At 42.0% G+C, this 13,406-nt stretch overlaps 1 protein-coding gene and 1 long non-coding RNA gene across 2 annotated transcripts; one reads left to right on the forward strand and one right to left on the reverse strand.

Annotated features, from left to right (window-relative positions):
• Positions 1 to 73: 73 nt before the first annotated feature.
• On the reverse strand, positions 74 to 9,608 carry LOC147317540 (uncharacterized). The gene is made up of 3 exons (XR_015131851.1): positions 2,626 to 9,608; positions 1,983 to 2,093; positions 74 to 417 (listed from the first exon to the last, which is right to left on the reverse strand). It is a non-coding gene; the product is annotated as an uncharacterized LOC147317540 (long non-coding RNA).
• Positions 1,837 to 10,094, forward strand: fem1c (fem-1 homolog c). Its single transcript, XM_086314589.1, has 6 exons — positions 1,837 to 3,275; positions 6,166 to 6,335; positions 6,421 to 6,609; positions 6,902 to 7,413; positions 7,718 to 7,894; positions 8,062 to 10,094. The coding sequence occupies exons 1-6, from the start codon at positions 2,732 to 2,734 to the stop codon at positions 8,324 to 8,326; spliced, it is 1,857 nt and encodes a 618-aa protein (XP_086170715.1). The 5' UTR covers positions 1,837 to 2,731; the 3' UTR covers positions 8,327 to 10,094.
• Positions 10,095 to 13,406: the final 3,312 nt, after the last annotated feature.

Here is a 13,406-nt window from a genome sequence, read left to right on the forward strand (position 1 = left end):
CTTTTATCCTGAGGGGGGTGATATTGTCAAGGCCATCACAATTTTCTAAAGCATGTTCATGGTTTCCTTTAGGTCAGGGGTGTCAAGACTCCGTTTATTTCCTTTGTCACATGCAGTCTTATTCTTTATTTAATTATTTTTCTCATTTTAAAAAACAAATTTACACACAGCTCGATCTTTAGGAAGTGTGTAGAATGTTGTGTAGAAAAACTCATAAACCTGCATTTTATTCACAGTAGAATGTGGAAAAGCTCTAGATGAGGCCCCGTGGTAGACTCAGGACACGCTGGAGAGATGATGTCTCTTGGCTGGTCTGAGAGCGCCCCGGTGTTCACTCGGATGAGCTGGAGTAAGTGGCTGGGGAGGGGAGGTCTTGGCATCTCTGCCGAAACTGCTGTCCGCATGGCCCAGACCTGGCTAAGCAATAGAAGATGGATGGATGGATCCTGCACATAGCATATTTCAGTAAGACGAGACTAAATCATATAATTCCGCTATTACAACAGCGTGGCATCATAGTAGAAAAGTCCAGGTGCTGAACTGCCAAGCATGCAATCCAGACCTTTTTCCAACTGAAAACATTTTGCAGCTAAATGAATAAATATGAAAAAGCAGACCCACCCAGAACTGTTGAGCATCTAGAATCAGACATGAATGGGACTTTTACAGATGTCATCTCCCAGAAGTCCAACACCTGGTCTCATAAGTTCACAGATATTTACAGATTGTCAAAGAAGAGTGGATGCTGTGCAGGGGTAAACACAGCTTGAACACTTGATATGTTTTCTGGGTTCTGTTATTATAAACTATAACTATATCCCAAGTTATAGTATTATTTGGTGCATTTGTACTGTTGGCAAACTGATGTGCATAATCAAAGTGAGAAAAGTTGAAATAAAAAGGTGGTAGATGTTATTTATATAACTAGAAGATCAATAGGGACTCGTTCTCTGTTTATATACAGTAAAATGTATGCATACATCTACATATGATTACAAGACCTTGGTATGTGTACAAAAATAACTATATGCTACTACACTCATCAGACACCTATCCCCATTAAGTTTATGGTGAAAAATTGTTATACAAGATTTTATTCTATTAAATATATATCCATATAGGAAAACGTGACTTAACTTTACTTTCAGTATGATTGTATATTTATATGCCTTGTGGTTTATCTATACATGTCAGTTACATTCACCTAAGACAAATGCTTGAAAAAAGGTGATAACTCCCCCCTCTCCAACCTCTCTTTCACCTGTTTTCTACTGTCTACTGTTTTCTACAGATCACAATGTCATCTGCAAACATCAGTGTCAACAAAGAATCCTGTCTGGCCTCATCAACCTGTCTCACTGTCCTGACCAAGCATATTACAGTTATTAACAAAAAACAATAATTTGCAAACTAAATAAATAAAGCATACAATATATGATTAATGTATTACAGGGTATTGATGCAGATGTTAGTGGGACTGGAATCTCCAAATGACTGTGAGTCCCGCGTTTTTATTGCAATAGTTGATCTAACCCTAACAAATAAGTTAAAGGAAAAATAAAAGATCAGACTGAATGAATAACTTCATACATAAATAAATAAGTATAGTCATTAATATAATTTTTTTTAATCATTTTTCATGCTGTCTCTTTAATTTCAAACTGCCTCTGGAAGCTGCTGAGGATGTGCATTACCGTGTGTCTTCCTCAGCTATCAGTGCAGTATTTGAGTCTTTCCTGTGCCTCTGTTTCTCTTTCTATGGTAGTAAGAAAATTCATTGGTGCTTGAAAAACACTCTCTTTTAACTCTTTGTTGTTGTCTGCGTAACAGGGCTTCCAGCTCTCTGATTGGCTGTCCACCTGTCAATCATGTGCTCCACTGGAGAAAAAAAAAAAAGACTGCGTCGGGTTTGTGATTTGACACAAACCGAGTCGTGATCATCCGGTTGAGCCGTGGGTGGTTAGTTAGCCTCCCCTGTTTACCTTCTTTTCCTTTGGCGGACCTGCCAGCTTGTTGAGCGGCTGTGTGGACGACTGGTAACCTGCCGTTTTTGTGGTAACGCCTGTTGGTTTTTGGAAGGGGACGAGGTGTGTCTGTGAGAGAGAAACGCGGCACGGTTAGTGGGGGATATCCCCTCGCTTGTTTGACTGAACGTCGTTTTTCCTGGCTAAGCTAGCATAAGCAGCAGCAGCGTAAACGGGTGGGGGTGGATTTCTACACTTCGGCCCTTGGAAAGCAAATATAAATAACCCACTGAGGAGTAACGTTATGCTGGGGAACAATGACCAGCGAAGGGGACAGATCTAAGGAAGAAGGGCTTCTCGAGTGGAGCGGACATGTCAGTGGATGAGCAGCGGTGAAGAGTGGTTCGGCTAAGCGGAGCTAGTCGGTTAGCTAAACGGATCGAGGAAGTTGACTAGCCACTTTTGCTAACTGGGCTAAAAACGTCTGAGTTAGTAAAATAGATTAAGATTTAAGTGGTGTCAACTTTTTAAAGCTGGAGATTTAGAAAGTCACGAACTATTTGCGGATTTTAATCCCCAACAACAAGAAAAGGTAGCGCATTGGTTTAACAGTTAGCTAGAAAGTCGAAGCTTGTTATAAACAAAGGCTGCCAAGCTTCACCTGTCCACAGCGACCTTACACATCCACGGGTCGTCGACCCCATTGTTTGACAGACAGCGCTGCCATTTTTTTAACTACCATTAAACCGTGAATTTAAGTCTCGGGGATGGATTTAAAGACCGCGGTGTTTAACGCAGCCAGAGATGGTAAGCTCCGGCTGCTTCAGAAGCTGCTGGAGAACAAAGATGGGCACGAGGTGACCAAGTTAATGGGCGAGAAGACAAACGGGGCCACCCCGCTCCTGATGGCTGCCCGGTACGGCCACTTGGACCTGGTGGAGTATCTGCTGGAGTGCTGCAGTGCTCCTGTCGAGGTCGGTGGATCGGTGAACTTTGACGGGGAGACTATCGAGGGGGCGCCCCCTCTCTGGGCTGCCTCGGCAGCGGGACATCTGAAGGTAGTCCAGTCCCTGCTGGGTCACGGAGCTTCTGTCAACAGCACAACGCTGACCAACTCAACGCCCCTGAGGGCGGCCTGCTTTGACGGCCACCTGGATATTGTGAAATACCTGGTGGAGCACAATGCTGACCTGGAAGTAGCCAACAGACACGGCCATACTTGTCTCATGATTTCATGCTACAAGGGGCACAAGGAGATAGCGCAGTACCTGTTGGAGAAAGGGGCAGATGTCAACAGGAAAAGCATCAAAGGTGAGTCTGTAAAAAGCTTTCCACAGTAAAATGTTGACTACATGGATGATAAGCCCTATTTTCTTTTTCCTTTTTTTTTTTTTTTTTTTGAGCCGATAGCAGATAGTTTGAGAAAATCGAGCAACAAATGGGCAAAATGCACGTGACACGCATGCATCCAAATATAGGGTTTGTTATCGGATGACAAAATTAACTAATTTGCAATTGCTTTTTTTCCTGTATGAAATGACTCAACAGCAAATCATGAACTTCTGGTTTCACAGTGGAAAGTTGCAAGCTAGCTACGTCAGCCTGGATGCGTGCGTGTGTGTCAGGGTGTGTCTGGAAGCTCATACTTTGGATGGTGTTTTCTAAATACAGGAACAATAAGAATTTGTCTTTAAGATCATTGTCTTTTATACGTGTGGTTAAAAATAAAAGCACTTAACTTCTCAGGATGTTCATTGTTTTCTCTTTCTATGGAAACGGCTGCTTTGGTAGGCTTGAATTCACGGTTTTACAGTGAATTACAACCACAGACCTTTGGATACCTACCTAGATTGGCACATTAAAGTCCCTACTTTTAGCTCTTGTGTGATCAGAACTATATAGTTGAAGCTTATACTTAATTTCCTGTGACTAGCACTAAACTCAAGAGCAGGGCACAAACCACCCTCTCTACACTGCTTTTCACAAAACAGCTGTATTGACATAAGAGGGTAAATCTCTATTATTAGATATGACTGGAAACTTTTCAAAAACAATAAAGCTTATGTTTAGGCAGGAAAGTGAGCAAGTTAGAGGAGAAAAACAGTCCTGACAAAATAATCACAGATGACTAGACTGCTTCAGAAGTTGTGCCCTGCTCACTTCCTTCTCAGAAAAGTCATCACTTTTCAGTTCATAAAAGACTTTCAGTAAATAACCTGTTTGGTGAGGTGTCATCTTGAATCGATTAATGCAGACAAACAAATCTTAAATCATTTCTAGAAGTTTTTCCAATCAGTGTTATTTATCCAAACCACATTAAAACACTGATTATATAATCAAAAGTCAGTTTAAACCATTTTTTAGTATAAACATGGCTTTCTTGTTGTTTACCCAGTTTTGCTTGTACATATTTAACTGAGGGGGGAAACTGTAGCGCTGCTGCTGCTGCTGCAGTTTTCTGTCCAGAATTGTTATGTTTGCAGAAACCAAAGAATATAACTGCTGGTTGATCCCAAACTAACCCTGTTTGGTCTCATCTGACTGAGTGTGTAGTAGCCTCAGAGAGCAGAAAGAAAAACAAACGCACTGTTAACCAGAAGAAAAAAAAGGGGGGTGAGCTTGAAGTGTTTATAATTCCCAGTCATGGCATGTGTTGAATTTCCTCAAAGGGATTTACTTATCTTTATGGGACTCAAAGTTCAGTAAGCACGTGTGTGTGTCTGTAGATCCCTTCCTCTTTGGGGAAAACTGAACCTGATTTTTCAGGACTGAGTGACCTACTTTTAACATGCCAGACTTGAGTAAATGTAGCAGTGGTGGAAATGGTCCTGCTTCTGCTCCATGAGTGATCTTGAATGTTATTTTTTGTACTTTCAAATTGTGGGTTTGTTTTATTGTTTTTTTGTTGTTGTTTTTTTCCTTGGCTACAATACCACTGTGTGACTCTTGCACGGTTTCACTGACAATGTGACATACCCTCCAACGAAGGCAAACAAGTCAAGACTGAAAACACTGCTGGTGGAACTTCATTTTTCACTGTAATTGTTTGTAATAGGTTCTCCCTTTTTCTTTTTAACAATAGCTTAGCTCACCTTACAAAGTGCAATTTCTCCCTTTTATCTGAGGAATGTGGCATTGGAAGTTTGTGGTCATCCCTAAATATTCTTACAATTCATGATGGAAGTTATCTGCCCTTGACTCACCTTTACGTCCTGCAGTCCAAAGAACCAGTGGAGTTTCTCAGACTTTTCTGTTGTACAAATGTCTGGCCCTGTGTTTTCCTTAATGGTGAACCACATAGGTCCATACGGTGGTCTGATATGCTAATTTAAGCACGCTTCAGGCATTTTCACTCTGTAAGTTTGCAGTCGTAAGAAACTGTTATCAGAACAGCTTCTCTGAAATTCAGCACCACAATAACACCAAGGTACTCGAAGCTTGGTGACTAATTGTCTTCTTCTTATTGACTCTTAATAGTTGTATTTAGTCTCAGTAGTGAATGGAGTTAAACAGAAGTGTGATTGGGAGTACTTCCTTGTTTTGAGTTTGGTAAATTCCTGGGAAACCCCCAAGGTGGAGAGATGTCTTATTTTTGTTGCTAAACTGGATTAAACTAGATCTCTGGTATCCCTGGAATGGAACATTATCAATTAAAAGGAAACTAAATTAAATGGATTAAACTTTCAAAGAATGCATTTTGTGCTCTTCCTAGTTAGACATTCATATTTGTCTTTGTCTTTTGAACTGCTTATTTGTTTTTTTGTTAGTTTTTTATTGTGTTGCATGGTTTTTTTTGGTTTGTTTGTTGTTGTTGTTTTTCTTTGTCCGTGTTGTGCTGAAAAATACTTCATGTGATGTGTGTCTGTTTGCTCAAATCCTTTGGAGAAGTTCTCTTTTTCTGTTCTAAAACTGATGAAACCGCTAAAAAAAGTGAATATGACTCATCTTATGGAATAAATAAATGTAAAGTGGTAGCATCCATAAGAACTTTAGCATCAGTCATTGAGCCTTTTAAATGTTTTTTTTTTTTTTTAATTACCAGCTTATGATAACATGGAGAGAGAAATTCCTTAAGTCTATATCAAGGTAATAGGATGGATGTAGTCATGGATTTGCAAACTGAATTCCTGCTAGTCTTCTGTGAGCTAATCTAGGTCTTATGTTTAACTCACTGCACAACATGCGTCTTCTTTGTTCACAGGCAACACGGCGCTTCACGACTGTGCGGAGTCAGGCAGCCTGGAGATCATGCGGATGTTACTGCAGTATGGCGCAACCATGGAGCAGGATGGCTACGGCATGACACCCTTACTTTCTGCCAGTGTTACAGGCCATACTAATATTGTAGACTACCTGACTACGCATCAGCAGGTCAGGCTTCCTGTCACCTACAGTTAAAGTTTGTTTGTGTAGAGTTGTGTGAGGATCACATAAATCACATATTTTGTCTCTGCAGACGAGGCACACAGAGCGCATTGATGCCCTGGAGCTCTTGGGAGCTACGTTTGTAGACAAAAAAAGAGATCTGCTTGGAGCTTTAAAATACTGGAAAAGAGCCATGGATCTGAGGTACATGGACAGTAACAACATCATCCAGAAGCCGGAACCCAAGCAGCTGATCATGGCATACGATTATGCTAGAGAGGTGAGTGCATTTACCCAGCACCACCTTAAAGTGGGCTTGCAATGTGTTTAAAGCTCTTGAAATAGGTTTTCTTTTCACATGATGTCACATTTTGATATCAAGATGGAAAAAGTAAATGTTTTCATTTTTCTGGGGAAAACCTTTAATGTTACACTCTGGTCTTTAGTATTGGAGATGTAGCCTAAAACTTTGTTAATTAGCTATATAGATTAAATCCAAGACCCATATATCGATATGCGTCTTGGTGCTGAAGTCACAAGTCACTCTGCTACTTTTTAAATCTGCTTTCTAGGTAACAAACGCAGAAGAGCTGGATGGACTTATTTCTGACCCAGATGAGATGCGCATGCAGGCTCTGCTCATCCGAGAGCGAATCCTCGGTCCACAACACCCAGACACTTCCTACTACATCCGTTACCGTGGTGCCGTCTATGCTGACTCTGGAAACTTCGAACGCTGCATAAATCTGTGGAAGTACGCGCTGGACATGCAACAAAGCAACCTGGACCCCCTCAGTCCCATGACTTCCTCCAGCCTGCTGTCATTCGCTGAGCTCTTCTCCTTCATGCTGCAGGACAGGGCCAAGGGGCTCTTGGGGACATCGGTGTCGTTTGAGGACTTGATGGGGATACTGTCCAAGAGTGTGATGGAGATTGAACGAGCCATTAAACAAAGTGGACCAATGCCTCCTGACCCTGCTCAGCTCAGCAAGGCCCTCTCAATTATTCTCCACCTCATTTGTCTTTTAGAGAAGGTGCCATGTACTGCAGAGCAGGACCATTTCAAGAAGGAGACCATCTATAGGTGTGTTCCTATTGAAAATCTCCTCAGTGTTGTTTATAAAGGTCACATATGTCTCTGTACACAATATGGCAGTTGGAAGGGTCTAAAAGTTTCCTGTGACAGTGATTTTTGTTAATGTTCCTTTCAGTCACATATACAACCGTTTTTTTAGCAAACCGGCAGGATGTTAATTGACCTTTGCCACAGGCTTTTTGCAATTCTGTCAGTAATGTTGATTTTAAAAAAAAAAAACATTTGTTTAATCAAACTTATTGTTCATATTCATAATTCTTTGCCTTTCATTCTGACACTGTTGCATCTCTAGATTCCTGAAGCTCCACCCATGTGGTAAGAATGGCTTCAGCCCACTGCACTTGGCAGTCGACCGCAACACTACCTGCGTGGGCCGTTATCCCGTCTGCAAGTTCCCTTCCCTCACGGTCGCTTCAATCCTACTTGAGTGTGGGGCAGATGTCAACAGTCGAGATGACGATGACAACAGGTCTGTTTTTAAATATCGCGCTTCTGTTTCACCCACACTCTCCAGCTTTTAGTTTTCACCTAGATTTGTTCTGGGGGAAAATGGCAGAAAGTGGATAAGAAGACATGTCTGCTTGTATGTTGTACAGGATAATCCTCTTACAGATCTATTATCTTTGTATCCACCAGCCCCCTCCACATAGCGGCATCCAACGGTCACCCTGACATCATGAACCTGCTCATTTCCTGCGGGACTCACTTCGACAGCACCAACGCCTTCCAGCAAACGGCCTGCGACCTCCTGGATGAGAAGGAGCTGGCCAGGAATGTCATCCAGCCCATTAACCACACCACTCTGCAGTGCCTAGCCGCCAGGGCTATCATCAAGCACGGCCTCGACTACCGGGGAAACATCCCAGAGAAACTGGAGGCCTTCGTCTTGCTCCACAGATAATGATTGTGAAGGAGTGGAGAAGAATGGATGGGTGCACGGGGAAAAGTGTGAAAAGGAGCAACATAATCTCAACGCCTCACCCACAGGGTGCTTGAAAAACAGAGACAATTATGTGGGTTAGGTTTGCAAATTCAAACTACATGGAGAGTATGGACTTGTTGGAAGAATTAAGTGCACACAAAAAGTCCTCAACTAACCAGGATGGACTTAAAATGATTTGGATTAACTGGCCCAATTTTTTTGGGGATGCATCAGGAGTGGATTGCAACATTGACACAAACAGCAGCTGCATCTCTGGATGAACTGAGCAAAGGGGTTTATGTATTTTTGCTTGAGGGGTTTTTTTTTTTGTTTTTTTTTTTGCATATTCATCGACTTCTATTTATTAAATGAAACTTGAGAGATTTTTCTCCATGCTGGCTGCAACCCAGTCTCAACATTGCCTGCTCACGTCTTCTCAGTCTCAAGGCATTTCTACATATACTGGGAGTTCAGGTTGTTATTATTATTTTTAAAAAATATTTTTGGTTTGCCAACAGTCATGGACCCTTCCTCAGTCATTAGAATTTTTTTTTTTTTTGTTTGTTTTAGTTCTTTTGTACTTTTACAAATACACCTAGTTTTTGGTCATGCAAATCTGGACATCTGCCAAGTGCTGTGGATTCGAGACTCATTTGTCGTTCCCACTTAAGTGTACAACAAAGCTTTACAAGAAGGGTTTAATGCGTGCAAACACCATAAGTGCTTTATTCTTTCTATGCACAGGCTAGGCTGTTGGAAAGAGAGACTGTTGTATTCTGTGCCGGCACTTGTCTGTGCAATATCTCTCATGAGTTTTTGTGTTTACCTCATTGCTGCCGTTTTCTTCAGTATCCACCTACTTCACTCAAAAAGGAGGGGGAGAGGGGTGCAAAAAAACATTGTACTGATTGTTGTAAGACGAGTGAATGAATTTGAGCAACTGTTTTTTGTTTTTTTTTTTTGCGCGAGTGCGTGTGTGAAAGAAATGCGAGTGCCCCCCCACGGTGCGTTCCTTGTAAGCAGAGTGGGTTTTTTGCTTTTGTTTTTTGTTTGACTTTACACAAATTGTTGACAATGGGAATTTTGGTGAAGTGGCGCTCATGGAGATTCCACAATGCACGTGACTGCCAGTAGAAACCACAGCGGCCAAACTAACAGTTCACAACCGCTGGCGAGTGCAGGCTCGTACACAGAAGTGACCTCTTTAACATTCATACATGGCCGACCTTTAAATACTGTCGTTCTTTAATAATTTTTATCCCCCCCCCCCCCCCCCCCAAAAAAAACGTTTGGGTAAACATTGTCCCACTGTTCGCGTGCAGCAACATATCAACCAACCAATCACTGCAGAAGACCTTTCATGACAACACCTACACTCCAAACTAGAGCAGAGCAAGGGTAGATCTGTTTGTCTTATACAGCTGTCATCCAGCTGTGTGAGGAGTTGAAGACACGAGTGGGAGGATGCCTCTACATACAGAATAGGAAAGCTTTGTGAATTATCTCATTTGCACATTAGCTTTAGATGTGTGGGTTGGAAATTTTAAAAAAGGGCTTTTCATAATTCTTAGGATTTCATATTACAGTTTAAAAAGAAAAAAAGCAGACATAGCAAATGTATTGAGGACACCCAGGGCAACTTGATGTGAATCTGCACTTTACTACAGCGGAGTTTAAGATTTGATATGGCATTAATTGAGTTCATGTCTTAATAACCAGTTTGACAATAAACCCATGTTGCACTTGTCGTCTTGTCCAAATGTCTTTATTTCCTGGTTTTTCTCTCTTTGTTTTAATACCTATACACCAGTCAGCCACAACATTAAAACCAGCTGCCTAACACAGTGTGAGACCCCTATTGTGACTTACTGGGTCAGGCACAAGGGACCTCTGGGGGTGTCATGTGGTTTCTTGTCTCCCATAAATGCCTGACTGGATTGGGAGTTGAGCAGTTTGGTGGCCGGATTGATGCACCTGGCTCTGGTTAGATTCTTTGCGCTGTGGCATTGACACATTGACAGCAGCCTCTCCCAGGAGGACAATGCGTGTTGTGCTTGACCTCCAACAATGTTTAGGTGGGTTTTATGTGTCTTAAGTGAACTCTGCATTCTAATAAGGCAATGTTACTTGACTTGTCTGCGGTTTTAATGTTGTGGCTAATGGTGGAAGAGCGCAAAAAGGCAACAGCTGATTGAGTCAGTGTTCCCACTGCTTTTGCTCTATAGTCACTGAGCAGATCTTTGAGTTGGGTGAAGCAAAGAGGACCCCTGAGATGTGGTTGCTCATGTTGTTCGTGAGTTGCTTCCAAGAAATGCCCCCAAGTAAAAACAAGCTAATTTATGACTTGCTTGTTCAATACTTTGTGCATGAAGCAATTAAAAACAGCAGCTGACTGGTGTGCAGAGAACCTTGGAGTGTTTATTCTTCTCTAGACTACAGTCATTAGGACCCAGTAACAAGTATTGTCTCTGTATCCAACACCCGATGTGCTGCGTTGTATATTAACTCTGTGAGGCTCAAAGCATCAAAAACACATCAGCGAGGCCCTTGATGCTCCACAAGAATCAACAAGAAAAATCTAATGAATTATTTAAAGACCCAAGATGATATGATTGGTGTTCAGCCATGCTGTGTTATGGCTCCACTGGTGGCAATGTCATTTACTTTGCACATTACCCTCCAGGATTACATCAACATTTCACCAGGAGCCAGAGGTTTTCTTATTTTAGAAAAAAAAGGCTTCACACAAATGAATGGATTAACTTCAAGTGTGGTATGATATCAGTCGACAACATCGAGTGGATGGATCTGGACTAGGGCTGTTCGATATAACGCTATATATCGGATAACATATAAAAACGTCTATCGTTTCATTTTACGCTATTGTTTGCTTCGTGGTGTCGCAAAATAAACTGTTTACAGTAATATTGTTTCATCTTTTTGATGGTCACTGTAGTGGCTATATTAATTTCTTAAAGTTCTCTCTTTCTTTTATATTTAATATAACCACACTAAGGATGGACAAGCGCCTGTTTTTATGCGTTGTCATTAGCAACAATGACGGTAAAACCATCGGGTGTCCGCTTGTTTGTTCCACATAAACTTTTCACAATAAAGCTCAAGATCCTGTTGAGACTTTTCAAAATAAACTGAATCACGTGAAAGATTATGCCGAGTATTTATGGATGAGAAGCAAAAAAGAGCCGCCAGATGCTAAAAAATAAACCTTAGACTCAAACGTTAGAACAGGCTTTTCCCCGCAGCACCGCTGTGTAATAAATACTCACAAAGAAAACAGCGGCCTTTACAACTTATGTCTAAAAATGTATCGTTTCATGCATCTGTTAAAACACTCGACTCCAGGTACACGAAGCCCAGCTGGAAACACTTCATGCGGGTCGAGCTGCCCGATTTTCACAGAATTTACAGAAAATGTAAAAATTTTGTGATTTATATCGTTATGGGACGATAGATGTCTTATATCGGGATGAACTTCGGTGGTTTTATTTAGAAAATCTGGTGCCTACACTGCAGTCCTGCCAGTTAATTACTGATGTTCTTATACTTTTGGTTTATGGGTGAATTTGGGAGAAACTCAAGGCATCACTCAGCTAAAAGTATGACTTTAGATTTCTTAATTGATACAAAATCCACATTCACCACATGCGCTGCCTTGGTTTAATCTCCCGAGTAATAGCTACTCCCGTTTCAGTTTAACAAAGTGAAAGGGTGAAATGTAAAGAACTGTCATGTAACAGCCAGATGATGCAGCTTCCTCACACACAAACGGACAGATACCTTCACGAATACACATTTATTCCTTGCTTCCTCCACATGTAGAGCCGGCAGCGTTCATCCCCAAAATGTGAAACCCGTCCTGAATGTTCTGTGATGAGTCACTGCCAGGATCTCCTGTAAAGCAGAGAGTGGGACTTTCTTAATGAGTCACGATCACTGTAGGTGTGTGTGTGCGCCAGGCCGCAGAGGCTGGACTGAGTGCGTCTGGTTAGATATGTATGAATCTCTTTTACGACCTGCAACCATTTTGTGGTCTATAAAAATGGATTTCGCAACCTTCAGGGACTTTTTCAACCAACCTTCCCCCAGCCAACATTTATATGTGGGGCCCATATGGTTTGGAAATGGGCTGAAAAATGGGCCCCATATAGGATTGTCCGCGGGTTCCGTAATGGCCCCATATTAAATGCCCATATAGGTGTTATGTTAGGAAAATCTGGGAACTAAATGGGCCCCAACTGGGAAAAGTACACAGAAACCCACCTGGGCCCCATCTTTCAAGTTTTTGTGGGTACCATGTGGGCACCACATAGGCTAAAAAGTGGGTTTTAAGTGGGATTGTCCGCGGGTTCCATAATGGCCCCATTTTATAAGCCCATCTCGGTGTTATATTGGTAAAATCTGGGAACTAAATGTGCCCCAACTGGGCAAAGTACACAGAAACCCACCTGGGCCCCATCTTTCAAGTTTTTTGTGGGTACCATGTGGGCACCACATAGGCTAAAAAGTGGGTTTTAAGTGGGATTGTCCGCGGGTTCCATAATGGCCCCATTTAATAAGCCCATCTCGGTGTTATATTGGTAAAATCTGGGAACTAGATGGACCCCAACTGGGCAAAGTACACAGAAACCCACCTAGGCCCCATCTTTCAAGTTTCTGTGGGTACCATGTGGGCACCACATAGGCTAAAAAGTGGGTTTTAAGTGGGATTGTCCGCGGGTTCCGTAATGGCCCCATTTTATAAGCCCATCTCGGTGTTATATTGGTAAAATCTGGGAACTAAATGGGCCCCAACTAGGCAAAGTACACAGAAACCCACCCGGGCCCCACCTTTCAAGTTGTTTTGTGGGTACCATGTGAGTACCACATAGGCTAAAAAGTGGGTTTTAAGTGGGATTGTCCGCGGGTTCCATAATGGCCCCATTTTGTAAGCCCATCTCGGTGTTATATTGGTATAATCTGGGAACTAAATGGACCCCAACTGGGCAAAGTACAAAGAAACCCACCCAGGCCCCACCTTTCAAGTTGTTTTGTGGGTACC

Source organism: Aulonocara sp. 'chitande type north' Nkhata Bay, linkage group LG12 (genome assembly GCF_057382095.1).
Source record: "Aulonocara sp. 'chitande type north' Nkhata Bay isolate Kocher_YH1m ecotype deep benthic linkage group LG12, A_spYH_male_GT1.1, whole genome shotgun sequence".
Classification (NCBI taxonomy): Eukaryota; Metazoa; Chordata; class Actinopteri; order Cichliformes; family Cichlidae; genus Aulonocara; species Aulonocara sp. 'chitande type north' Nkhata Bay.

What these genes read in the sequence shown, in the direction of transcription:
- fem1c (XM_086314589.1), top strand. Translation starts at nt 2,732, where the DNA reads ATGGATTTAAAGACCGCGGTGTTTAACGCAGCCAGAGATGGTAAGCTC. An exon ending in CAACAGGAAAAGCATCAAAG is followed by an intron (nt 3,276 to 6,165) that starts GTGAGTCTGTAA and finishes CTTTGTTCACAG; the next exon opens with GCAACACGGCGCTTCACGAC. An exon ending in ACCTGACTACGCATCAGCAG is followed by an intron (nt 6,336 to 6,420) that starts GTCAGGCTTCCT and finishes TTGTCTCTGCAG; the next exon opens with ACGAGGCACACAGAGCGCAT.